The 27,577-nt window shown below is 47.9% G+C and overlaps 1 protein-coding gene across 2 annotated transcripts; it reads left to right on the top strand.

The window, feature by feature from the left end:
* Positions 1-1,316: 1,316 nt before the first annotated feature.
* MCHR1 (melanin concentrating hormone receptor 1) lies at positions 1,317-27,577 on the top strand. Of its 2 annotated transcripts, XM_082419950.1 has the most exons (3): positions 22,202-22,246; positions 22,822-23,949; positions 25,176-27,577. In XM_082419950.1, exons 2-3 carry the CDS (start codon positions 23,868-23,870, stop codon positions 26,153-26,155), a joined length of 1,062 nt encoding a protein of 353 aa, XP_082276076.1. In that variant the 5' UTR covers positions 22,202-22,246; positions 22,822-23,867; the 3' UTR covers positions 26,156-27,577. The 2 variants fall into 2 exon arrangements, with proteins under 2 accessions (XP_082276077.1, XP_082276076.1); XM_082419951.1 differs by lacking the exons at positions 22,202-22,246; positions 22,822-23,949 and adding an exon at positions 1,317-5,904.

The raw sequence follows: 27,577 nt of genomic DNA, 5'->3' as shown, positions 1-27,577 counted from the left end.
ATTTAGGCACATTTTGAATTCAGTGTCCTAATATATCCGTATTTGGTTTTGTTCTGTTTCCTTTTATTGAAGTGTAGACACTTCAGAAGTGTACAGAGAAGGTATATATCATAACCGTACAGCTCGAAGGAGTGTCACAAACGAACACACATGTTTAACCAGCACCCAGTCCAGACCAGGTCCCCAGAGTCCACCTCCTTCCCTCTCTGTTCACTGCCACCCCAAGTTACCTCCGTCTTGATGTCTGAAAGCATAGATTAGTTCTGTCTATTTTTGTTCTGTATATAAATGAAACAATACAATCTAAAGTATTTTGTGTCTGGTTTATTTTGCTCAAAACTATGTTAGTGAGATTAGGCCATAATCCTTGTGTGTGATGTAGTTTTTTCATTCTCACTGCATGGTATAAATCTATTATAACAAATTTATCCATTCTGCTGACATAGGTTGTTTCAGTGTGGGCTGTTACACACTGTGCTGGTATGAATATTCTTATATGCATGTCGTTTGGTTAACATACACATGCCTACAACAGCCAAGATCAGCAGAACTTCCTAGCTGAACTATAGATTTGTGAGCCACTGAATTGTAGAGTGGTTTGGTTTGTAGAATATTGTAGCAATAACTAGCTAATATTACACTCTTTTGAAGTCATAAAAATTAATTACCAGCAAAACAAACATTCAAATGCAAGGATGATTCATCTTTATTGAAACAGGAAAAAAACCATACACCTGCCTGCATGTCTGCTGGGAATACATTTGCTGGGTCATAGGGGAGGCATAGTTTCAGCTTTAGTATGTACTGCTGGTTAGCTTTCTAAAGCAGCTGGAATTCAGAGAGTTCCTATTGCTTCACATCTTTGTCTAGACAATATTTTTTATCCTTTTTACTTTATCCAATCAAGTGGAGTAGTATCATACTGTAGTTTATTTGCATTTCCCTGGAAAGTAGTGAAGTTAAGAACCTTTTTGTATATTTATTCTACATTTGGATAGCTTCTTTTTTTTTTTTTTTTAAATTTTATTTATTTTTATTTATTTATTTTGGCTGCCTTGGGTCTTCGTTGCTGTGCACGGGCTTTCTCCAGTTGCGGCGAGCAGGGGCCACTCTTCATTGCAGTGCGTGGGCTCCTCATTGCGGTGGCTTCTCTTGTTGCGGAGCACGGGCTCCAGAGCACAGGCTCAGTAGCTGTGGCGCACTGGCCTAGTTGCTCCGCGGCATGTGGGATCTTCCCGGACCAGGGATCAAACCCATGTTCCCTGCATTGGCAGGCGGATTCTCAACCACTGTGCTACCAGGGAAGTCCCTGGATAGCTTCTTTTGTGAAGTGTCTGTTTGAATCTTTGCCCATTTTTCTCTTGGGTTTTCTATCTGTTCCTTATTGTTTTGTAGTTCTTTTAAAATTCTGGCTTTGAGATCTTTATCAGATATATATATTGAGAATATTTTATCCTATTTTGTGGGTTGTCTTTTTGCTCCCTTAATGGTGTCTTTTGATGAATAGAGGTTCTTAGTTTTCATAGAATTCATTTAATATTTTTTTCATTCATGATCAGCACTTTTCATTTCCTGTTTGTGAAAGATCTGCCTATTCCCAAGTCAGAAAGATGTTCTTCTATGTTTTGTTCTAAAAAATTTCCTTATTTATTTATTTTAGCTTCAGATGTGCAATCCTTCTGGAAATTATTTTTGGTATGGTATGAGGTAGGGGTCAAATATATATATATATATTTTTTTCCATATATAAGATGACCATATATGTGTGATATCTGTTTTTGTTTTCATATAAAAGTAAATAATTAAATCAATTCCCTTTAAAATTATATGACTTTCCCCTCATTCTTCAAGTAAAACTGATACTCCAGAAACAGCTGTTTTGAGCACTATTTGAGGCACATTATCTACATTCCCTCATTTAATTCTCACTCTAATTCTATGAGGAAGGTATTCATATTTCAGCTTTATAGGTGAAAAAAGTGAGGCTCAGGGAATCTAAGTATGTTAAGGGCATGCAGCTAGTAAGTCCAGAGTCCTTTAACCAGTGTTCTAAACTACTTTGCAGAGAAAAATTCCATTTGGAGGATAATCATCTGCCAAGGTACCATTATAACTTGTTCATCTATTTGCAAGTTGATGGACATTTGGACTGCTTCTAGTTTGGGGCAATTGTGAATAATGAGACAATATTTTCATTTCTCTTGGATAGATACCTAGGAGTGGGACTGCTTGGGTCATATGATAAGTGTATATGTTTAACTTTTAAAGAAGCTACCAACGCTTTTCCAAGGTGGTTTTGCCATTTTACATTCCCACTTGTAGACTATGCAGGCTCCAGCCCTCCACATCGTCACCAGCACTTGGTATTGTCAGTCATTGGATTATTGCCATGCTAGTGAGTATGTGATGAAATCCCCCTGTGGTTTTAGTTGGCATTTCCCTGATGACTAATGATTTGAGAGCTTTTTATGTGTGTATTTGCCATCCACGTATCATTTTTTGGTAAAGTATCTGTTCAGACCCTTTGCTCATTTTACTGGGATGTCTTATTATTGAGTTATGTGAGTTCTTTGTATATTCTAGATACAAGTCCTTTACTGGATTTTTGATTTGCAAATATTTTCTTCCAGTTCTGTGGCTTGTCTTTCATTTTTTTTAATGGTGCCTTTTGAAAAAATTTTTAACGTTGATGAAGTCCAAATTATAAGTTTTCTCTTATGGATTGTGCTTTTGATGTCATATCTAAGAAATCATTGCCTAAAATCAAGGTTACAAAGATTTTCTCGTACATTTAGAAGCTTTGTAGTTTTAGTTCTTACGTTAGGGTCTATGATCCATTTTGAGTCCATTTTTGCGCATGGCATGAGGTAAGCATTTACATTCATTTTTTTTGCGTGTGGACGTCCAATTGTCCCAGCACCATTTGTTGAAATCACCCGTCATTTCCCTGACCAGCTTTATTGAGCAGCTGATTATATCACCACTGGAGGCTGATCGGTTGCTGGGTTTTCAGTTGTGTGGCCTAATAAATACATTTCCTCACCATTTATAGGCTTGTTTGAACTTTGTATTGTTCTTTGAAGCCAGAAGCAGTCTGACTGAAACAGGTTGGTCAACAGTGTCCATGTTGCTAGGGGGTGACACCCAGAAGGTCAAGTGGATGTCAGCCCAGTAGACCTTCTGGGGAATAACCCAGACCTATTCCTTAGAAATATTTTTCAGTCTGTGTGCTTTCAGGGGATCTGAGCCCTGCTCCTTACCCCAAAGAGCTCATATAATACAATCAAATTCTGGCCAAACTACTCCATGCCCCTGGAAGAGGGATGCAGCCAAAGTGGGCCAGTCCGAGTGCTCCCTGGGACTCTTGCCAGAGTCATTAAGAAAAGATGCTCTAGGGGACTTCCCTGGCGGTCCAGTGGTTAAGACTTTGCCTTCCAACGCAGGGGGTACAGGTTCAATCCCTGGTAGGGGAGCTAAGATCCCATGTGCCTCACGGCCAAAAAACCAAAAATAAAAAACAGAAGCAATATTGTAACAAATTCAATAAAGACTTAAAAAAAAAACAAAAAACAAAGAAAAGATGCTCTGTCTTCTCCTCTAAGTTCATAAGCCATAAAGACAAGGTAGGCTTAGAGCTGCCAGTGGCCATCTTGTTGTCAGGTAGCAAGGGAAGACTTGGGAATAAAGCCCAACAATGACAAGCAGGACCAAAAAGTGGAGGAGAGAGAGGGACAGGGTCCTCAGGACATCATTCACATCTCTGGATGAGCCATGCCTGAAGCCCTTCGCAGCAGGGGGCAAATCACAGATCTGGGGGGCGTGGGTAAGGACTCTAGCAATTAGCTGGAGGTCTGTCTGTGCTCTGAGTTGGGGGATCCCATTGTACTGGTTCCTCTCCCTACAAAGTCCTACCTGACTAGGACAGTGTTCTGAAGTAATGTTTTACATGCCCATGGGGGCAGCTATTCTACTGATTCATTCTCAAGTGGATTATCTTGTCTTGCTTGAATGGACGGGGATACTCGATGCCCCGCTGCTCCCCAAGTCTCAGAAAACCAGAGTGTGGTAAAAACCAGCAGCAGAAAAAATGCTGATAAGAGTCACGCTAATCGATCATACGACCCTCATGGTACAGGTGAACCAAACGTGCCAGGCGAGCGCAGTAAGGAAACAGACACTTCGCAAGAAACTCAGAACAGAGAGGCAGGGCAACTTGGTGGAAAGGCAGATGTAGTTCCCAGCCTGGCTCTGCCCTGCTGGCCAGGGGACCTCAGGTCAATTACTGAGTGTCCCTGAAGGTCAATCTTGTCCTGTGTAAAATGAGGGCTAAACATGCGTGTTGTCACAGCCTTCAGCCTCTGCCGGGCTATGGGGCAGCTTCCTCTGACTCACAGTGGTGGAGTGGACATTCACTCAGGTCTCCGGAGTCTTCACTGTGTGTGTCCCTCACTCCCAGCGCTGCTGGGGGCCACCCTGCCCCTCCGTGTGGGTCAGAGCCCGGACTCCTGGGCCATGTTGCCTCCTTCCCAGAGGCTCCAGGCCAGAGCTTCTTGCTTCCATCTCTCACCCTGTGTCTATTTCCCCACACCACGGTGTGTTCAGCCTTTACTGAAGGGTTGGGATGATTAACGAGAATGACAATAAAGAACTTAAAGCTGTGGCCTAAATCCGATGGTGATGAGTTGGAGAAAACCATATTCACTGGCATTCCTTTTGGGAGAAGCACTGTTTATTTGTTCAGGAAAAAAATTCCTTGATAAACTCACATGGAGGGGAAGGGAACCCCCTCGCCCCATGCCCCCCAGAAGACCTGAGACAGCCAGAATTCTCCTAAGTGCCTGGGCGAAAAGAATTTTCAGGTTACACTGCAACATGGTGGGGAGTGGGAAAAGTGAGGATCCTGGGATGTCACCCCTCCTTGAATCTCCAGTGATGTCCCTGTTTACTGAAAGAAAAAGGCACGACGTAAAAGTTGTGAGTTAAGTTTTATTTGGGAACCTTAATGAGGACTATAGCCCGGGAGACAGCCTCTCAGACAGCTCTGAGGAATTGCTCTGAAGAGTTAAGCGAGAAGCCAGGATACAGAGGAACTTTTTTTGCTGGAAAAAACGCACAGTCAAGCATCAAAAGATTACCGCTAATCACAAAGGAAAGACATCCAAGTAGATGATTTTAGTTCTTTTCTTCTCTTTTCTTTTGTTTTTGGCCACGTGGCTGGCGGGATCCTACCTAGTTCCCCGGGCCAGGGATTGAACCTGGGGCCAAGGCAGTGAAAGCTCCGAGTCCTCCACTGGACCGCCAGGGAACTCCCTAGTGCTTTTCTATGTATAGGAAGATGCAAGAATCTGGGGTCACTGAAAATTTTCCTTAATTGTGTATCTTAACTATCTAGGGGCCCCATATATCCATCCAAAGCACAGAATGCTTCCCGTTTTTCCCCATCCTGAATTCCCCTCTGGGCACACTGTCTGTGGGCTGAGCCACTGCATTGGCTAATGGCTTGATCCTTGTAGAACTGGAAGAGCAGGCAACATTTTTTTCTTTACAATCACATTCCTGAGAAGCTGAGGTGAGTGGTTGCTTTGTGGAGCTGGGGCAAGGGCTGGCCTTGCCTCCTGAAATTTACTTCAACCTGCCAGGCACAGAGAGACCCCAGTGACCCCGGAGTTAGGAGGTTTTGTTCCAGAGTCCCAGGGGAAGGGGCCTAAGTAACAGAATCTTCCCAAGAGGGCCCCCATCAGGGGTACCTCCAGCTCCTAATCTCACTTCCCATCATCAGGTCTATGAAAAATTAATCAGTGGCCAACCTAAGAAAGAAATGGAGAATTTTATTGGAGCCAACCTGAGGATTATAACCCAGCAGGAGAGAGTCTTTCAAAAAGCTCTGAGGACTGTTCTGAAGAGGTAAGGGGGGTGGGGCAGTATATACTGTGATTTTGACAAAGGGGGTGCATGCAATCAAGCACACATCCTGGCCGGTTACCACTCTTCTCGAGGAACAGAGAGCTTAGTCAATGGTTTTAGTGCTTTTCTAAGTATGAGAAGATGCAAGAAACTGGGTTCCTAATAACATTTTCTCCTGAAAATATCTAACTATCTGAGGGCCAGTTCTGCCAGTTTTCCCAGAACACAAAATGCCTCATCCTGATCTTCGCCCTGAATTCCTTGCAGGGCGTATTGTATATCAGCAACTGCAGTGGCTAATGACTTGATTCTTGTAGAACTGGATGGTGGGCAACATTCTTTATTTTATAATCCTTTCCCTTTAAGTATTAATTTCAATCAAGGTTTGGGAGGCATTTCATGACCAGTTTGTCCCATGGCACCAGGAATGCTCATTCCCAGGCCAGGCGAGGATTTCATTGACAGGCCACTCAGTGTGCTATTACTGGACTAGACTCTGTTAACAGTCACCAAAAGCCTCTGAACCACCTCTCTTACTAGTTTGTTGTGGTCCAGGAAATGGTTCCCTCTTGTTGCTTCTTCCCATAGCTAGAGTTACACTATGACAATCATTGATCCTATAGAACTATATATTTCGCCAATTGTTCCAAGTCACCTGGTCATCATTACTTTATTGGAGGCTCAGTCACACATTTGGTAATACAAGAAAAAATAATCTTGTAAGATAGGCAGAGTATAGATAATAGAACTAGCAACATTAATAAGGTTGTAAGTAAATAATGTCATCTTCTAAGGAGTTACATGGCTGGTGCCAGAAGAAGAAAAATTGATCTTGATGGCTTAGCGGGTGTTTCTGCTGTGGGGAAGTTCTGGTTAACACATAATGCAGATGCCTAGTGCACACTAGAGGGGAGGAAGGAGGCCCAAACGAGCAGAGAAAAACTTTGTTTAAATTTTTCTTCTCTTGCCTCAAAATATGAATTTTATTTCATCACCCAGGGTCTGTCTCCTCTCAAAAGGCGCTTTTCCCAACTGCCCTAAAGCAAGTCCCCACCTGTCTTTTAGGAAATTCTGTGGAGATCCGTGCCCCCTCCTTCCAACAGCATACTTCTCCAAGTCTGAGTTGGTCCATAGTAGGTGCTCAGTAAATATCTGTTCACTGACTGAGTAAATAATAACAAGCACTTGCAGTCAGCAGCCTGCAGAATAGTCTGGGGAGAAAGGGGGGTTGGGAGGGCTCTAAGGATGGTCCAGAGCGGGTGGGTAATTTTCAGTTCAGGTCTCCTCATAGCTTTCAGTCCACCTGTGTGAGAACTTCAGGTGCACATTGTCTAGAAAACTTCTGAAGCAAACACACACACTCCTTCCAGATCAAACCTCACTTCTTAGAGTTCTGTCCAAACTCATAAGGAAGAAGACCTCAAATTTTACAGTGTCTCTCTCTCTCTCCCCCAAAGAGTCAGAATAAGCTCTCTTGCTGTACCTCTCTTGACCCCAAATAGTGCCTTTTAGAGCTGCAGGAAAAAGGGACCCAAAACAGGATCACAGACCCATAAAATCTTTGAGATTAGCTCCTAGGGGAAGATGGGAAGGGAGCTGTCTCAGAATGTTCTAGGTAGATGGCCTTCCTTGGTGTTGGGAGGATTAACCGGGATAAGACACAGCAGGAGGCAGAGTTCCGGCCCAGGGCAGGAGCCCTGCAACATGTGTCTCCCCAGCACTACACGAGGTCAACCCCGACAGAGGAGTGAATGAGGTGCTGCGTTTGCCCCTCCCTGAAAAAGGAAGACACCGTGTGGCCAGGTGTGCACTAGGAAGAGAAGTAAGAACTTCGTAAGGGCCTGATGCTGCAACATTGCTGTCCTCTGTCCTCAGAATGGCAAGTGCTTGCTTAGCACATGCCACTCCCTGGGCACGGTGCTGACCCCTCTGCTTTACACGTTAAATGGTTAGTCCTCAGTGAGTTGCTGGAAACTGAGGCAGAGGAGGACTAAGTAATTAAGGTCACACAGGTAGAAAATGGAAGAGTTGGACCGGAACCCATACCCCCGGGCACCACAGTCCAGCTTCCAAGCCACAACACCGGGCCGCGTGGCCTGTGCTTGGTTAGTTCTCTGCGGGTCCAGGCCTAACCTCTACCAGTTAGGGGCCCCACCCCTCCACGGGCTAATCAGTTTTATTGCGTTCCTTTCTCTGCTGGTTCAACAAGTATTCATGGAACACCTGTTACAAGACAAGCTTGTCTAGGTACTTGGGTTTCATCAGAGAACAAAGACAAAAACCTCTACCTCATGGAGCTTACATTTTATTTAGGGCAAGGTGGAGGATGGGGAAAGACAATAAATAATAAATGTTATACTTCCGGTCATGGTGGACTAGGAAAATCGTACCAACATGCCCACTAAAGATAGCTTAACACACTGGGCAAAATATACTAAGTATCTTCTTAAAAGTGTAAAAGAGCTAAGAAGGAAGTAAGGAATTACTGGGCCATGCTGAGTCTAGAAGATGTGGTTCATAGCTGACAGATATTGACTTATCCTCATAACCGTCCTCTGAATTGTCCTAGGAAAACAATAGTGCTGGTACATGGTCAGGGCTGCATCGGGGTTGTGAAATAAATTAGCATGCGCGCTAGGCTCTGGGGCTTTATATATATTATCTCATTTGAGCCTCACAACATCTCTATGAGGTAGATGCTGTTGCTTACTGTTATTTTCCTAACCTTACGAATGAGAAAACAGAGAGTTTAAGGGACCTGCCCAGGGTCACACAGCTAGTAAGTGGCAGAACAGGCTTTGAGCTCAAGTCTGACTCCAGAGTCTATAAACTGAATCACCATCCATGCTACCCCTTGGTAAATAGCATCTATTGGTTTTTCTTTTGGCCACACCACGCGGCATGCGGGATAATAGTTCCCCGACCAGGGATCAAACTCGCACCACCTACCCCCCACCCCGGAGAGGAAGTGGGGAGTCTTAACCATTGGACCACCAGGGAAGTCCCACATATCTATTGTTTTTCCATTGGCTTTAGTAGAAAGATAACTCTAGTAGGAATGTTCCTATTACTTTGTGTATGAAAAATGACTATATTATCTCTACTGAAATCTTGTTTTATGCAAAGATGTTCAAAAATGCTTTGAGGAGGAAAAAACTACAATCCAAGTGAGACAGGCTGGGACCTGGGACATTTTGCTGGGACCTGGGACCCTTTGCTGCAGTGCTGCAATGCTTGCACCTGGACACACCTTTCCAGGAGCTACAAAATACAAAGAAACTGTATGGAACCAAAAATAACTGCGTGCATGTGCAGTCGGGGCAAATTCTGGACCCAAAAGTTACAAAGAGACCAAAAAACCCAACCGCCACTTTTGAAGAGCCTGGAGCAGAAACAGGGTTTTGAGAGCAAAAGCGGGGTACTGCACATGCCCCTGCACACAACACCACCTAAGGGGTGGGCAAAATACCTAAGCCACCCCTCTGGCCCGACCCCTGGACACACCCCTACCCTCACCCCATATAAAAAACAAGCTTTCCCCCTCTCAGTGAGCAAGCAAGCAAGGGAAACTGTTGTTAGTTCTCACGCCCCACTGCTGAAGCAGGGGCCCCAATAAAGCCTTGCCTGAATTTTTTGTGGCCTCTAGTCAATTTCTATTGATTGGGGAAGACCGAGAACTCTGGTCGGTAACGCAGGCACAGCCTACTGGTGCTACTCAGACTGTAGACACAAAAATTCATCTGGGAGCAGGAGACCCTTCTTAGGGCTGAGCTAGTGAACTCAGTTAGAGAGCAAATAGTACTGAAGGCCAGGACAGGGGAACCACCTGATTCTACATTTCCCCCCATCCAGCCTAGGCCAGGGCGCTCAGACAGCAGGGCAGGGATGGCAGAAGTGTCCCAGTTCCACACCCTCCTTGACCAGTGGGAACCTGGGCCCTCCCAGGGTGGGGGATGTGTGTGACATAATGGTCAGGTCCATGGTGTTCAGACCTAGCCTGTGACCTTGAGCAAGTGACTTTATTTATTTATTTATTTTGCATTTAATTTTTAAATTTTTAAAAAATTTATTTATTTATTTTTGGCTGCATTGGGTCTTCATTGCTGCGCGTGGGCTTTTCTCTAGTTGTGGCGAGCGGGGGCTACTCTTCGTTGCGGTGCGTGGCTTCTCATTGCGGTGGCTTCTCTTGTTGCGGAGCACAGGCTCTAGGTGCACGGGCTTCAGTAGCTGTGGCACGTGGGCTCAGTAGTTGTAGCTCGCGGGCTGTAGAGCGCAGGCTCAGTAGTTGTGGCACACGGGCTTAGTTGCTCTGCGGCATGTGGGATCTTCCCAGACCAGGGCTCAAACCCGTGTCTTCTGCATTGGCAGGCAGATTCTTAACCACTGCACCACCAGGGAAGCCCAATTTTTAAAATTTTTTACATTAATTTTTTTATTGGAGTATAGTTGATTTACAATGTTGTGTTAGTTTCTGCTGTACAACAAAGTGAGTCAGCCATACATACGTATATGCGCTCTCTTCTAGACTCCATTCCCATATAGGTCATTACAGAGCACCGAATAGAGTTCCCTGTGCTATACAGTAGGTTCTTATTAGTTATCTTTTATATATAGTAGTGTGTATATGTCAATCCAATCTCCCGATTTATCCCTCTCTTCCCCCCTTGGTAACCATAAGTTTGTTTTCTACATCTGTGACTCAGTTTCTGTTTTGTAAATAGGTTCATTTGTACCGTTTTTTTAGATTCCACATATAAGTGATAGCATATGATATGTGTCTTTCTCTGTCTGACTTACTTCACTCAGTATGACAATCTCTACGTCCATCCATTGAGCAAGTGACTTTAACAGCGCTTTTGCAAAATGGGAGTAATAACATATTCCAATGGTTATAAGATGCACCACTAAGAAAGAAAACACACCAATTGCGTTGTGACAAAACGTCTTAATGATAGTCTTGGACAAGCCATAAACCAGTCACCGCAACTCTCCTGGCCTGGAGATTCCTCTCATTTCTTCTGTGAGATTGGCAGTTTCTCCCGCTTTAGGCTCCATTGCTTGGTGTATGTAGATAGTCAATCTTTACCCACAGTTTAGGAACAAAATGTAATACAACTCCTGCTCCTCGTTTGTCTTCCTGCCTTAGGTTCTGCAAAGCACTTGCTGTTGCTTTGTAAGAGAAGAGTAGTCGTCTCTCCAAAGAGAAAACTTTGTTTCACTGGTATCAATTTCACTCCCTGTTGCTCCATATCCCTGTCTTTCTGCATCATCACTTTTTATCCAAATGCTGAATCATGCTATGATCTTTTCGAAGATATTTTAAATAGCACTAAATTCAGTACGTGCAGTACAAACAGGGCATCTAAATCAGATGAAGACAGGACAATATAGGCAGCTGTGCTCAATTTCTCACATTTGCAAACAATGTCTCCATCAGGACGCAATCAGGATGTCTCCATTGATTGTAAGACACACTCCTAACATCAGAGGTGTTAAAATGTAGGAAAGAATGTATATCTTAGAATTAGTTAAATAGGGTAGCAAATACCTGTATTGATTCTTTCAACAAGAAAGTGACAGAAAACTCAACTCAGATTGACTTAAGTAAAGGGGTATATTGAGCTACAGAAGTCCAAAAGTCCTTGTATTAATTCAACTTCAGGTATGGCTGGACTCAGGACTCCAGGATATAGTCAGGGCTCAGTTCCTTATAATTTCTCTCTCTTTCTTCTATAGGGATGGCTTCAGTCTCATGTTTCACCTGGTAGCAACCTGGAGCCAGTAGCTCTAATCCCCCCATCCTCTCCAGTTTCAAGTCCAGCTAAAAGGAGTGAGCACCTTTGTCCCAGAATTTTGAACCTGAGTCTCAGTGCCTCTCATTGGCTCTGACAGGTCACCTGCCCAGCCATGGACCAATCATCATGGTTACTGGGGTCAGTTGCTACACTCCCCCCCACCAAGTTACCTGCTGGAAGCCCAGGGGCTGCTGGGGCTGCAGAGGGATATGAGGAGAATGGAGGTGGGGCAGCAAAAACAATGCACGATTGACTGTGGGGAGTTAGGTGAGATGAGCCCTCCCAGGGCGGGCCTCTCGGGTGGATTTGGCCCCGGCTTCTCTGCTTTGTGCAACAGGGGGAGGCCTCTGCTGAGACCCACGTGCTGCATCTGATCAGCTGCGCGTGCCCTCCTTCCTGGGCCGCTGACGCCGCACTCAGCTGCTACGTGAGCTGGATACTGCCTGGAAAGTTAGTAAGCCTCAGAGGCAAGACATTCCTCTGGTGACAGGGGTTGGTGCTGTGAGTGGGTGGGAACGAATGAAAAAGACTGGGAGCACCACGGTTCCTGAAGCGTTTATGAAGTGAAGAAGCACAGAAAGCAAGCGAGGGGAAATCCAGAGCAGCAGTTGGAGGAGCCGCCCACCAGGGGCCGAGGATGCTTTCTGCCAACAGCCTCCTGCTGCCCAGTCCCCGGGGGAGGGAGGGGGAGCGGGGGGGGGGGCGGGGGGAGGTGCATAGCTGCCCCCACCCCGGCCCCACCCACTCTACAGCTCTGCCAGTCTCTTTCCTTCAAATCTAAGTTGCAAGGGGCAGGAAGGGGGGGCAGGGATCTATCTGGCACTTGGTGGGTAGGGGAGGAAGAGAGGAGGGAGGCCCAGTTAGGAGAGGGTCCTGGAGGAAAGGAATCGGGGGAGACAGAGACGGGAAGACCGGGACGCACAGAAGCTCAGAAACTGGACAGAACTCAACACAGAGCACCTGCTCTCTGTCAGGTCCCCAACTAGGAGGTGAGGCCGCCAAAATAAAGAAATAAATCCCTGCCTCTGGGGAGCACAGAGTGTGGTCTGGGACACAATAAGAAAACTGTTCATCACAGTGGAATGTGATAGCAGGGGTCTGGGGTTTATTGAAGGAAGGTACCCCTGAGGGAGGAGTGAAGAAGGTCATTGCTGAGCAAGAAGCCTCAGGTCAGTCTAGCCTTGACCTGGTCCAGAGGGCGTGTGTGTGCTGGCGGTGGAGTGGACACACCTGCACCGTGGAATGGTTCCCCTTCGGTCAAAGGGACTGGCCTCTTCTACTCGCCTTTCAGACTTTGGCTGCTGACTTATGGGGGTGGTGACCTCCCTGGCAAGGAGGCTCCTGTCAGCCAAGGGCAATTCTCCACACCGAAGGACAGGTGGGGTGTCTGCGAGGCCTTGGATCCATCACTCTCAGAAGCTGGAGGATGGGTGCAGCAGCCTGGCGGAGCAACCTGGGCCGGGGGGGCGGGTGCGGGCAGCAACGGCATCTGCTCTGATGTGTGTCATGCTGGATGTTTGATGGAGGACGGGGTAGGGAGCAGAAGGGAGCTGTGGGGCGGGGGGCTTCCTGGAGGAGAAGGTCATTCTGGTGCATCTTGAAGAACAGCTTAGGAGGTGGACAAGCAAAGAAAGATCTAAGGGGTCAATGTGTGCAAATGTTGTAGAAGCATGTGGCGCTTTCTGGAAACGCCGAGCTATTTAAGAACCACACTGGGCATAGGGGCGGGCAGAGGCCAGATCATGAAGGGTCCTGTGTGCCATAATCAAAGACTGGAGATTAAAGTTCTTTTAAAAAGAACTGGGCTCTCATTCCACCCCCACCTCAGTCCTTCCTGGAAACATTCACCCACTGTCACAGGGTGAGCCAGCCCAGCCCTGTTCAGTTGGGTGAAATCAGGGCCCAGATTCTCTGCAGAACTGAAATGGGCAGGAGGCCTAGAGCAGGCAAATGGCCAGAGAGGGACGGTCGGAGAGGGGCTGTCTCCAAGGGTTGAAAACACAGGAGTTGGCACCAATTTGAAAATTGTTTTTCTCCACGTAGGCATTTTAGAAGTAGAAAGAAAGTGTCAACACAAGGGAGTTCTGTGGAGAGGAACGAGCGCAGAATTTGGAGTCAGAAAAGCCGAAGGCCAAGGCTTGGGGCCCAGCACCACTGTGCCAGCTGGACGGCTCTGGGAAACTCACCCAACTCTCTGTACCTCCGTTTCCACATCTGCACTGGGGATCATATCTATTCCACAGGGTCAGCTAAGATAAGGCATGTGTGCAAAAAAGGCTGTGCAAATGTTAGTTACTATCATTTTGCCAAAAAAAAAAAAAAAAAAAAGCTCCCACAGCAAGGAGAATCCTGAGGCAGGCTCACTTTACTCCAGTTCCCATTTGGCACTGAGCAGGTCAGAGACTTACTGGATGACACAGCAAGTGAGCAGCAGAGCCAAGGTGTAAACTCATCCGAGTACCAACTCCAACATCGTCGGCAGAATCAGCTGAAACCCAACTTCACACTGCAATTCGGATGTCCAAGGTGTTCCCAGGAAGCCCCTTTCAGCGGAGTGTTCAAGGTGGTTCCCAATGGGCAGCCCCAATATCCTCTGAAAGGTTGGCAAGATGTAGCTGGGTGAGGTTCCCAGGAGGCATGGCGAAGAGGGAGACAAAGAGTAGACATTTGCCCTGAGGATGGAAGAAGAGACCAGGCATTTCTCAACCCTTCCTCTGGCCCCAGCCCTTGGACCCCCACCAACCTTTCCAAAACAGATTTATTGAAATATAATTCACATACCATAAAATAATCCTTTTGAAGTGTACAATTGGATGGTTTTTACTATATTCACAGAGTGGTGCAACCATCACCACAATAAATAGTGGAATATTTTCATCACCCCATAGGAGGACTCCTAGCCATTAGCAGTCATTCCCTTCCCCCCCACCACCACTTTCCTCCCAGGCAATCACTAATCTACTCTATATCTCAATAAATATTGCCTATGCTGGGCATTTCACATAGAATAATAAGATACGTCATCTTTGTGACTGGCTTCTTTCACTTAGCATAACGATTTCAAGGTTTATCCATGTTGTAGCATGTATCAGTACTTCTTTTTTTTTTGGCTGTGCTGCATGGCTTGTGGGATTTTAGTTCCCCAACCAGACCAGGGTTCAAACTCGGGCCCTCAGCAGTGAGAGCACAGAGTCCTAACCGCTGGACCACCAGGGAATTCCCCTGTCGTTCTTTTTTATGGCTGAATAATATTCTATTGTATGGTTATACTACGTTTTACTTATCCATTCAGTGCATGGATATTTGGGTTGCTTCAAATTTTTAGCTGTCGTGACTAATGCTGCTATGAACATTTGTGTACAGGTTTTTGTGTGGACATGTTTTCATTTCTCTTGGGTGTAGACCCAGGAGTGGACTTGCTGGGTCATGCGGTGACTTTAACATGTTGAGGAAATATTTTTGAACGTGGCTGCACCTTTTTACATTCCTACCAACAACGTATGAGGATTCCAATTCTCCACATCCTTGCCAACACTTGTTATGATCTGTCATATTTATAATAGCTATTCTAGTGGATGTGAAGTAGTATCTCATGGTGTTTGTCTTATTGTGATAAAATGTACGTAACATAATATTTATGATTTTAACTATTTGTAAGTGTATAATTCAGTGGCATTAAATATATTCCTCATTGTGGTTTTGACTTGCATTTTCCTAATGTCTAATGATGTTGAGCATCTTTTCACATGCTTATTAACCATTTGTATATCTCCTTTGGAGAAATGTCTCCTCAGATACCTTGCTCATTTTAAAATTGGATTATTTGTCGGTTTACTATTGAGTTGTAAGAGTTCTTTATATACTCTAGCTACAACTCCCTTATTACAGATATGATTTGCAAAGATTTTCTCCCATTCTGTGGGTTTTTTCACTTTCTTGATGGTGTCCTTTGAAGCACAAAAGTTTTAAATTTTGATGAAGTCTAATTTATCTATGTTTTCTTGCTTGAGCTTTTGGTCATATCTAAGAAGGCTTTGTCTAACCCAAGGTCATGAACATTTACCCCTATATTTTCTTCTCAGAGTTTTATAGTTTTAGTTATTTCATTTAGGTCTCTGATCCATTTTAAGTTGGTTTTTGCATATGGTGTGAGGTAGGGGTCGAATTTCATTTTCGTGTGTGTGGATCTCAGTTGTCCCAGCATCATTTGTTGAAAAGTCTATTTGTTCCCTCACTGAATTGTTCTGTCACTCATGTCAAATATCACACAGCTCCTTTTTTTTTTTTTTTTTTTGGCTGTGTTGGGGCTTCGTTTCTGTGCGAGGGCTTTCTCTAGTTGCGGCGAGCAGGGGCCACTCTTCATCGCGGTGCATGGGCCTCTCACTATCGCGGCCTCTCTTGTTGGGGAGCACAGGCTCCAGACGCGCAGGCTCAGTTGTTGTGGCTCACGGGCCCAGTTGCTCCGCGGCATGTGGGATCTTCCCAGACCAGGGCTCGAACCCGCGTCCCCTGCATTGGCAGGCAGACTCTCAACCACTGTGCCACCAGGGAAGCCCACACAGCTCCATTTTAAGGAAATCAGGCCTTAAACAGTAATTTCTACATGCAGTTAGTACAATTTACAATTCCTGGCAAGTGAAGGCAGCTTTTTTCCTCTGGTCACAGGCCTGTGGTTTGAGGAGACTTGCTGTCCAACATGAATTCCTAATATTTGATAGAGGCAAAAAAAATCAGATTCTCTCTTGAATAGCGCGAGGGCTGGGTGCCCACAGAGTAAGGCAAGTGACCTACCTTGATCTGTTCTCCCAAAGATGTTGCAAAGCTGCCCCAGGTCTGCATGTGGCCTGATGTGTTGAAATCTCTGGGGCCCAGAGTGGTGGTGGTGTTTTAGTTTTTCCATGTTTATTAAGAAAGGATATTTAACTGAGCACGCCTTGGAGCTGCAATTTATAAGAATATGACATATATTAGGCTTTTGAAATCTTATAAAAAGCTCTTGACTCAAGTACTATATGTGATACCATTCTTAAACTGTTTAATGTATTTTTATTGTATTGTATTGTATTGTATTTATTTTTTGAGGAACAAGAACCCAGTTTTTTTATTTGATCATTTCTTGCATTTGAAGTACTCCTCAGTGACATTCTTGGCCTGAGACTCTTCGCCATAGTCCTTAAAAAAAAATATGTGATTTTACTAATATTTGGCAACTCCACTAAGTTGTTAACACTAGTTATAGTAAAGCTTTAAAAAATTAGCACATGTCTTATGAAAATGCTTCCCATCATTAGAATGTCTTCTAGCCATTTTCAGGGGCCTTAATGACTTCAATGTTTTTAAGGCCTGTAACATGGCTTTCCTATTGCCAGCATTTTCTAAATTTCTGCAGAAACACATTTGGGTAAGCAGATTCATTGACTGGGTTTGTTTAACATATTTTTAAATTGTGGTAAAATATACATAACAGAAAATTGACTTTGGGACTTCCCTGGTAGGCCAGTGGTTAAGACCTCCACGCTTCCACTGCAGGGGGCATGGGTTCGATCTCTGGTCAGGGAACTAAGATCCCACATGCCTTACAGCACAGCCAAAAACAAAAAAACAAAAAAAACCCCAGAAAATTGACTTCAACAATTTTTAAGCATACGGTTCAGTGGTATTTTCATTCACACTGTTGGGCAACCATCTCCACCATCCAGAAATTTTTCATCTTCCCAAACTGAAGCCTGTACCCATTAAACACTAACTCCCCATCGCCCGCCCCTCCCAGCCCCTGGAAACCACCATTCTTCTTCTGTCTCTGTGAATTTGACTCCTCCTGGGACTTCACAAAAGTGGAGTCATACTATGTTTTGTTTGTTTGTTTGTTTTGTTTTGCTTTGGTCTGGCTTCTTTCACTTAGAATAATGTCTTCCAGTTTCCACCCTCTTGTAGCACATGGCAGAATTTCATGCAAGTGTTTTTACCTCAGCTGCTTTCCCACTCTTCCTTGGGATTTCCATGAATCTTAGGATGAATCCCTACCCATGAAGGTGATCTCGTTTGTCTTTCTCTCCATCAGAAGGAGGCTGTGGCCTCTGGGTTGCCTCACAGCTGACGGGCGTCCACTGCCTGCCCACAGGCGTGACGGCCGCTGCTGCCAGGCTGCCCAGGAAGCACTGGGGCTGAGCGGAGCCCTGGGGTCAGGGATCTCGGCCAGTATTGCTGTGCTCCCCTCCCCTCTGCCCACCTCTGTGCCAGGGGCTTTCACTTCGATCCCTCTACTAGCCGTTCATTCACCCAAGATTTACTGAATGTCTAACGTGTACCCGGCGTTGGGCGAGGCCCAGGAGATACAGTAAGGTAAGACAGACATGGTCTCTGCCTCCCTGGAAGTTATAATCTAGTGAGGGAAAGGCATTCAATCATCAACTATACAATAAATAAACGTCTGGTTACAACTGTGATGACTGCTGTGAAGAAAAAGTACAGGGCACAATGCAAATGTCCAAAGGCAGGGTGCCAGGTTGGAGCAGGGGACCTGGGGTGTACTCGGAATCCACTGACTGACATGGCAGCCGTGCCTGGCACTAGAATAAGAGCCACAGTGCCTGCATGCAAGGCGTGCCAGACCTAACAGGGGAGACTTCGTGGACTTGGCTGCCCTTGGTCTTGCATGTCCAGCACCCCTCTGCTCCCTGCTCCTTTGGGGAATTGCTGTTCCCTTTTCCAACTGTGTGTCTCCAGGGGCTCCTCTTTTGGGGTAGGGGATGTCGGGTAAACTGAGCTTTCCTTCGGAGGGAAGATCATGACATGTGCAGAACACTGGACCCCAAACCTTTACTGAGATGTCAGACCTTTGTATTTTCATGGCATTTGACGTGTTCAAAGTCTGAGAATCGAAGAGCCATCAAAAGAGATAATGAAGTCCCGAGGCAAGATGGGAAAGGTGCGCTGATGACCCTCACAAAAAAAAGGCAGGGTTTCTGATCTTTTCTGCTTCTTGGAATACAGAAAAAGGCATTCGCTAGATCAATAACTGCATACCAGGTGTCAGGGACTGTATTTATTTTCCCCAACGACGATACCACATCTGAAATAGCAGCTGCAATTGGAGTCACCACATAATTATGTTTACAGTAACCCACTGGCATTCCCTGACACCCATCTGCCTTCTCCACTGGACAAACTGAGAGTGAAGTGGGAATGTGACAAAATCACCACCTTGCATCTTTAAAGGTCTTGATGATACCATTAATCTCTTCAATCCCCCAGGGGGTGCAATATTGCTTTTGGCTTATCACTTTAGTAAAGAGGGATTTCCATTTGACTTCTCTCCTCATCAGATCCCTTACTCTGCCAATCCAAGAGCCAATACAGTAGTTCTGCCAATGGCTGGGATTATCTATTCCAGCTATAGAAGTAGGGGCAGGGAAACAAATAGCTTTGGAGGTCCACGGGGACTATTGTTAAGTCATTCCAGTCAAACTCCATTTATTACTCGATCCACCTTAATTCCCACTCTGACCAGTAGAGCCAAGTGGCTAAAGTCAGAGCTCTGCTTATCAGACCTGAAGGTTTTTTTCAGATATACAGATCAAGTAGGAACTTAGTGAAGGGCTGCTCATATATTTTGGTTTTAGAGACTCCATGATCAATTAGCCACATCAGCCTCTGCAGGGCAGCCAATCTGGGTAACTCCACTGGCCCCGCCTATTATAATAACCATGCTCACTTTCCTCTGGAAAGTGCTGCTACTTGGTTTCTCCCACTCCAGGGTCTACACATCCCCACGGAAATAAGGAAGCCCACTTCACCTGCTGCTTTTCCCACCAGCAGCTCCCACCAAGGACTGTTTAGAGGTGCTACTACTGCCCCTCCCAAAGAACTTCTCAAGGCCGTGGTTTTCCGGGGGATCAACCCTGGGTACCAAAAAATATCATGTCCATTACATTCTGTTAGGGGGTTGACTTTATTCTGAAAGCAATTGGGAACCACTAAAGTGTTTTCAACAATGTAGGGTGATGAAATTTCTATATATATATATTTTTTGGTTGCACCGTGCAGCATGCAGGATCTTAGTTCCCTGACCAGGGATCAAACTCTGGCCCCAGCAGTGAAAGCACTGAGTCCTAACCACTGGACCACCAGGGAATTCCCCTGAAATTTCTATCTTAACAAGAATACTCCTGCTGTTTGGTAGGGAGTATAGTGTAAGGGGCAAGGCAGGAGTTAGGGGAGCAAGTGAGAATCCGATGCAGTGACCCCAGTAAGACTTCAAAACATGCAGATGACAGCCAAGTCCTGAAAAGTACAGGGCAGGTGGATATTACCACGGGGGCAGTCAGGGAGATACACCAAACCCTTGGGGTACCCTGGGTAGGGCATGGTGAGTGGGAGCACATGGATAGGAGGGAAAGGGTTTATTGCTGTACGTAGGCCTGATCTTCCTCGTGATTGTGCTGGGCAGAGCTGAGCATCAGGTCAAGAGCCAGATGGCTTGGAGGAGAGTAGGTCAAAAGTTCTGTTCTCAGGAGGAGTTGGTGAGCGGTGTGGGCTTGTCCACCACTACAAGGGACCAGATGCTGTACCTCATGGGATCCCGGAGAAGCCATGTGAAGTGTGTCTCAGGAAAAGGGGAAAATGGGAAAAGCATCTTTCTGTGGCTCCCACCCCCCACTGGCCAACGGTTCACCCTAAGGAGTGAACTCCCCCCGTACTTCCAGGTTGCTCCGGCGTGGGCATTCTGTGGGGTCCTATATTCTAAGTCACGACAGCAACAGAGAGAATTGGGACAGAGGGTAAAAAGCACACGGTGCAGGCCTAGGGCAAAGCACCATCAGGTCATACCTGCACCTGAGCTTGGTACACCTGTACCTATACCTGAACTTGGTCAGGGACTGTGCTGAGCAGGGTCATTGCAGCAATGGATGGAATATAAACTAGGTGTGGCCAAGACGATTTGAGAGGTGCACGTGGGCATCCAGGAGGGATGCTCAGCCCTAAAACGGTCACTGGCAAGGAGAGTGAGATATGGTTTAAGTTAGTCATTTGTAGTGAAAAGGATGATGAGGATTCTACCTGAATGCCTCCTCAAAGAGGACGTCCTTAACTCTCCTCTTTAAAGGACCCCAGTCACTCCCATCCTCCCATTCATTTCCTACCACACAAGTCATCTGCCATTGTGGATTGACTGTTCAGCCCCTCCACCAACCCCACACCTAACATGCAAAGGCCAGAAATCTAAAACTTACCCTTCTCAGATTCCCTTGCTGCTCAGTCATGGTTTAAATTTCTCCAATCAGGCAGAGTCATTTTGCTAGTGCAGGGGTGGCATAGTTCCGGAGCTGTGCTTTTATAAACACCTAAATCCCTTCATGATTAAGTTACCTGGATTCGTCTGGATCTAAGCGTTGAGCAGGATATTTTGTTTACTTATTGGCTTGCTTGTTATTATCTGTCTCTCATCACTCTGTCGTTGAAGCTCCTTGATACCAGGCACTTGTTTGTTTTTTTTCACTGTATCCACAGACCCTAGCACAGTGCCTGGTATATAGCAGAGGCTCAAGAATGATTTGCTGGATGAAAGGATGGATGGATGGGTGGGTGGATGGATAGAGGTGGGAAGACTATGGCAGGTGGAAGAGGATGAAATAGTGGGCTGTAAGGCTCATGTTCCCAACCTGTAAATCCTGAAATGCCCCAGGGCCGAGTCCTCACAACTCTTTTCCAGTCACCCTCACCCTCTAGGTGAGCTCATCCAGTGTCATCAATTTAACTTCATAGCTCCAGGCATGACCTCTCCTCGGAATTTCTGGCTCACATCCAACACAACCCAACATTTTCTCTCAGATGTTAACAGATGTCTCAAATGTAACGTTTCCAAACAGAACTCTTCATTTCTCCTCCAAATCTTCTCCTCCCGCAGACTTCCCTATCTCTATTCTGCCAGTAGTTTGGGCCAAAAACCTAGGAGTCATCCCTGATGCCTCTTTCTCTCGTACATTTCTGGTCTAATCTGCAACAAATCCTCTGGGCTCTACATAATGTACAGAAACCCACCATTTCTCCCCACCCCCACCTCCCCGGTCTAAGATACCATCCTATTTCACTTGGATTATTGCAATAGTCTTTTATATTGGATGCTTCTGGTCACCCTTGTCACATCTCCCTCGGCTACCTCTGACTTTGACTCCAGCTGCAGCAGACAGGTGTGTGTGAGCTCAGCTGATCTTGTGCTGATGTGTCTTGCCTCCGGCATGCACCTTGGGTCTGTTCGCTTTTCACCCAGGATGTCAGCACTCTCAGAGCCCTCTTGGCTCCAGCACAAGATTCACCTTGTGCCGACAGCCTCTCGCCTCAAGTGTGAGCTGCACATCAAAAGTCGTTCTGTGCCACATCTGATGCCGTAGCAGCCTGCTCCGCCCATGCACCCAGGAGCGCAGAGTCAACGCCCCAGTGGCAACACTCAACCAGTGGGGGTCGAGGCAACTGAGAAAATGTTCCTGCCCCCCATCCTTCAGGCAGACAATTCTGGGAAACAGTCTGTGCACTTTTCAAGGACCCTGGTAAATGCAAGCTCCCATCGCCCACAGCAGCGAAGTTGATAATGCACCTTCTGTTGGCTTCGTCCTCTTTCCTGTCTTGTTGTCCCCACTCCCTCACGGCTGCTCCTTGGTTCATCTCTCAGAAGAGCCTCGTGCACATAAGTCCTTGTCCCAGGACAAGGGCTAAGGCCTGACAGAATCTGCCATTCCGCTAGTTCCTCCTGCCACTCTCCCCTTTGCTCTACTATAGCCACAGTTCCCCAGAGACACCCAGCACACTCCTGCCTCAGGGCCTTTGCACTGGCTATTTCTGCTGCCTGGAATGCTCTTCCTCCAGATATTTCCAAGCACGCTTCTTTACTTCCTTCAGGACTCTTCCCGGGAGACCTTCGTATGTAAAGTAGTAACCTCTCCCCCTCCCCCAGTATTCCCTGGCCCCCTCACCCTGCTTTAAGTTTTTTATAGCACTGATCACCAATATCATAAATTGTCTTTTTTTGGGGGGGTATATTTTCTGCCTGCTCTCCCACCCCCAACTTAAAAGCAATCATCATGAGGACAGGGACTCAAGGACTTTGTTGTTTTTTTCACTGCAGAACCTAGAACAGTGCTTGGCAAGTAGTAAGTGCTCAATAAATATTTGTTGGATGAAGCAAATAAATAAGACTGAAGAAGTACGTATGGATCAGACTGTGGTTACCTTGAACCCACGGCTCCTGAGTCCGGCAGCGGGTCTGGTGGTGGCTCTGGGCTCTGAGGGGCATTAGAAGCTGGCAGCAGGATGCCTGTGCCGAGAATCCACTCAATGCTTTGCCCTCTCAGGCTGTTCCTGATGATCTCTTTGGGGGTCTTTGTTCTGAAATTTCTCTCAAGGAGTTCCAGGTAAAACCTCAAGGACCTAAGAGCATCTCTCTAAGCCTGGTCCATGCTGATCCTGGGCAGAAGGGAGTTTGTCCCCTTCTGGTCCCCGAGACCCTGGCCATCACCAACATGGGGTGACCTGAACCGCCTCTGAGTGCCTGCAAGGGCTCAGCAGCCAACAACTCCTCAGCTTCTGAAGGCTGGAATCCATCGGGGCGCTGGGAAGGGGCCGAGGGTGGCCTGGGGGCAGGCGTGCTGTGCTTCAAGCCTTCCCTTCCCAAGCTCTGCTCCCAGCCACCCCCGGCCCCCGGCCCGGTGGCCCAGGCACCGGTACCTGGGGTGAGGGGCTGGCCGGGCTCCTTGCCTTTGCAGAGTCTTGTAGCCTCACGTGAGGGAAGCAGCACCCCCTGTGGCACAGGAGACACAGCCCAAGTGCCAGAGGGAAGGAAGCCCCGTCCCTGATGGGGATGCCTGAGCCCGGCTCCCGCCGCTGGGCTCTGCAGGCAGTCGGAAGCTGGAGCTGCTGCGGCGCAGGACCGAAGAGGTTAACGCGCATCTGCCTCCGAATGTTAATGTGTCTAGGTGATGTCAGTGGGAGCCGGGGAAGGAGTGAGGGGAGAGCGGTGGGCAGCGGAGGCAGCGGAGGCTGCCGGACTGCCTAGGAAGACCCCCTCCAGACGGCGGGGCTCCGGGGGGCCGGGGCTCGGGACGCAGCGGTCGGCGCGGGAGGCTGCCGCAGCCTGCGTGGGCCGACGGGCGAGCGGGCGCCGGCGCCGGCGGGATGGACCTGGAAGCCTCGCTGCTGCCCACCGGCCCCAACGCCAGCAACACCTCGGATGGCCCGGATAACCTCACCACGGCCGGTGAGACGTGTTGGAGGGGAGTCCTGCCTCCTCTGCGCCGGGGGTGGGAAATGGGAAGATTTCACCTCTAAGCCAAACTGCTGGCGAAACTTTATTACAGTTCTTGGGGATAAAATGTGCAGTATGCTTTGCCCGGAGGGGCAGGGGAAAAGCGGAAGAGAATGAAACGGCAGGGGCAGAGAAGCGGGCAAAGGCACACTTGGAAGTGGCCGGGGATGGTGACCAGCCGCGAGGGAGGCAGGGGAGAGCTGCCAGGAGTTCCAAAGATGCTTTGCAGAAAATATTCCAGGCTAGAAAAGCAAGCAAGAGAAGCTGGAGGGTGGTATGTAGGGAGATAGCTGGAGGCTCACTCATTCACTGATCCCGTTGGCTTTTCGCTCGAACTACGTGTGATGGGGTCTGAAACATCCTTACTGCCTCGTCGGAGAGGCGTGGGAAGGGATAACTCACAGAGATGCGAGGACATTTCCAGCGCTCAGATGCCCTGGAATTCTAGCTTTGAAGGATAAGAGGAGGAAGAAAAAAGAGGAAAGGTGTGCATAGAGAAAATTCTCGGGTGGCTGGGCTGCAACACACAGCTTCAGTCTCTGGTCACTCAGGAAGCCTGGGAAGCCCAGGCTCAGAAGATAGGGACCAAGGAAATCCCGGATAGGAACCCAGGAGAGGGGAGGGCTGTGGGCCTGATGGGCAAAAGCCTCCAGGAGACAGTCACCCACAGAGATGCCCAGGAATCAGTACCCAGCTTTCAATCAGCGACTCCTGAAATGAAATGATCAGGGCTGCAAATAGGAAAGGAGAAAACACATGCACACACCCACACATGCTCACAGTTTCATGTCCTGCTGGCTGTTTTGATGATGTTTCCTGGTGAAGCCCAGAGGCCCACAGAACAATTCTCTGCAGACTGCTGTGGTTCTTGACTCTGTGACTTCTGAGAAAATGCAGGAGGCAAAGGACCGGTCCTTCAACAAACAGGTGGTGCAGGAGACCCTGATGGGATTGACCAGGGAACCGGTGCAGGAGGGCACGGGGGCAGGATTAGCAGCAGTGTGGGCAGGGAGTGTGGCATGGGGGATTCCAGATGAATGATGGGCCCTGAGCTGAAATGGCAGGAGGATGAATGGGGGGCAGGCTCACGGCTGGAGGCTGAGCACGCCAGTAGGAGGTCAGTCCTCAGAGAGCAGAGTGCATGTCAAATGGTCGACGCTCGCTCCTTCTGTCCCCAGGGCTGCCGCCTCGCACAGGGAGCATCTCTTACATCAACATCATCATGCCTTCGGTGTTCGGTACCATCTGCCTCCTGGGCATCATTGGGAACTCCGTGGTCATCTTCGCAGTGGTGAAGAAATCCAAGCTGCACTGGTTCAGCAACGTCCCCGACATCTTCATCATCAACCTCTCGGTGGTGGACCTCCTCTTTCTCCTGGGCATGCCCTTCATGATCCACCAGCTCATGGGCAATGGTGTCTGGCACTTTGGAGAGACCATGTGCACCCTCATCACGGCCATGGACGCCAACAGTCAGTTCACCAGCACCTACATCCTGACCGCCATGGCCATTGACCGCTACCTGGCCACCGTCCACCCCATCTCCTCCACCAAGTTCCGGAAGCCCTCCGTGGCCACCCTGGTGATCTGCCTCCTGTGGGCCCTGTCCTTCATCAGCATCACCCCCGTGTGGCTCTACGCCAGGCTTATCCCCTTCCCAGGAGGCACCGTGGGCTGTGGCATCCGCCTGCCCAACCCAGACACTGACCTCTACTGGTTCACCCTGTACCAGTTTTTCCTGGCCTTTGCCCTGCCCTTCGTGGTCATCACGGGCGCGTATGTGAGGATCCTGCAGCGCATGACATCCTCCGTGGCCCCCGCCTCTCAACGCAGCATCCGGCTGCGGACAAAGAGGGTGACCCGCACGGCCATCGCTATCTGCCTGGTTTTCTTTGTGTGCTGGGCGCCCTACTACGTGCTTCAGCTGACCCAGCTGTCCATCAGCCGCCCGACGCTCACCTTTGTCTACCTGTACAACGCGGCCATCAGCTTGGGCTATGCCAACAGCTGCCTCAACCCCTTTGTGTACATCGTGCTCTGTGAGACGTTCCGAAAACGCTTGGTCCTATCGGTGAAGCCTGCGGCCCAGGGGCAGCTTCGAGCCATCAGCAATGCCCAGACGGCTGATGAAGAGAGGACAGAAAGCAAGGGCACCTGACACTTCCCCTGCCACCCTGGGCACTTCCACGTCAGGGCACCACGGCAGACCATGGGGGAAGATGCTGAGAGAAACCCAAGACCGCTCTGGGAGGATGTAGGGAGGCTGGGTGGTTACAACTAAAAACATTAAATGGGGCCCACAGATTGCTCAACGGAGCCAGGTTTGGGGGCTTCAAGCATCAGAAATCTCCTTCGGAGAGCAAGATAGACCTTTGGGTTGAACAGAAACTGAGCAAGAAGATTGGTTTAAATGTTCAGTTGAGCCCTACATCTGCTAGCTCCCAAATGTCTTTTTCCAGAGAGAAGATGTAGAAGGCTTCTTGCCGGGTTTATTTAAAATAAGGCAGGGCCAGGGCGTGAGCAGTGGTATGGGCACAGGCCCCTGGGGAAATGGGAAAGGTGGTGCGGCCTCACCACCTTTTCCTGTCTCTCATTGGTAAGATGGAGGGCAACCTTTCTCCCAAGCTGGAGGATGATGAAAAATAAAGCATGTGGTCTCTCCACGTTCCAGCATCCTGTGTCAATTTCCCTTTATCTCTAGGCGATGCATGTTTATTTGGGGGGTGGAGGTGGGGTCTGAGACCACGGAGGTAAAAGCCCAATTTGCTAGGAGATCCACTTATTGGGAATGACAAGGCTACCCGGGATGGGTGTGGGTGAGGGCCTTGAAATTAAGAAAAAGGGGAAGGGTCAAGGGGGCTTTTGCAGTTGTGGGGTCATTCTCTTCGGGGGGCACATTTGTCAGTCACCAGATCCAGAGTGAGCGCCCATCAGGGTCCTGCACATGCAGGGGTCATTCTGAGGCCTGGTGTGTTTGGCATCATTTTTTTGCTCTAGCCCTTTCTCTCCAAAGTAAAAACGAATAAAGGAAAATCTCCACCCGTATCTCTCTGGACCCTCCTGTATAATTGCTCGGGCTTGGGGGTGGGCGTAGCGGTGGAGGCGGGCGGCCGAAAAGGAAAAGAGGGGTCGTTTGGCCGTGGAATCTAGACCTTGGTTCAGGCTGCATTTTAGGAAGCAAGAAGCAGGGGATCTGCTTGCCTAGACCCATAGGGAGGATTACTGTGAATTCATTAGATTGAAATTCCGCTGCCAGTCTTGTTCTCGGGACTCAACTTCCTGTCTTCTGCTCAGAAGCACTCGGTTATTAGCAGTGCTGGCCCCTCAGGCCAGAGTCCCACCCGTCACCTCCCCTGCTGAGTCACAAGTCACAGGGCTGGCTTCTCGGGGCAGCCTGAGCCTGAGCCTGCCTCTTGCTGCTGCTGCTAAGATCTGCTGTGAGCCACGTTGAGCAGGAAGATTACAGACGGGGCCGCTGGGCGGCGGCCAAGGCTGCTGCTTCTCAGCTTTTTCACGAGCGGAGCCAGGAGCCAGGAGTCCTGCGCGAACCACTCCGCAGACGTTGATGAGATAGTGGGAG

The sequence above is a fragment of the Balaenoptera physalus genome (genome assembly GCF_965194825.1).
Source record: "Balaenoptera physalus genome assembly, chromosome: 13".
Classification (NCBI taxonomy): domain Eukaryota; kingdom Metazoa; phylum Chordata; class Mammalia; order Artiodactyla; family Balaenopteridae; genus Balaenoptera; species Balaenoptera physalus.
This window is presented reverse-complemented; position numbering and strand designations above follow the sequence as displayed.

Coding starts and splice junctions, on each gene's coding strand:
- MCHR1 (XM_082419950.1), top strand. CDS start 23,868: ATGGACCTGGAAGCCTCGCTGCTGCCCACCGGCCCCAACGCCAGCAAC. Junction 23,950..25,175: donor GGATAACCTCACCACGGCCG/GTGAGACGTGTT, acceptor TTCTGTCCCCAG/GGCTGCCGCCTCGCACAGGG.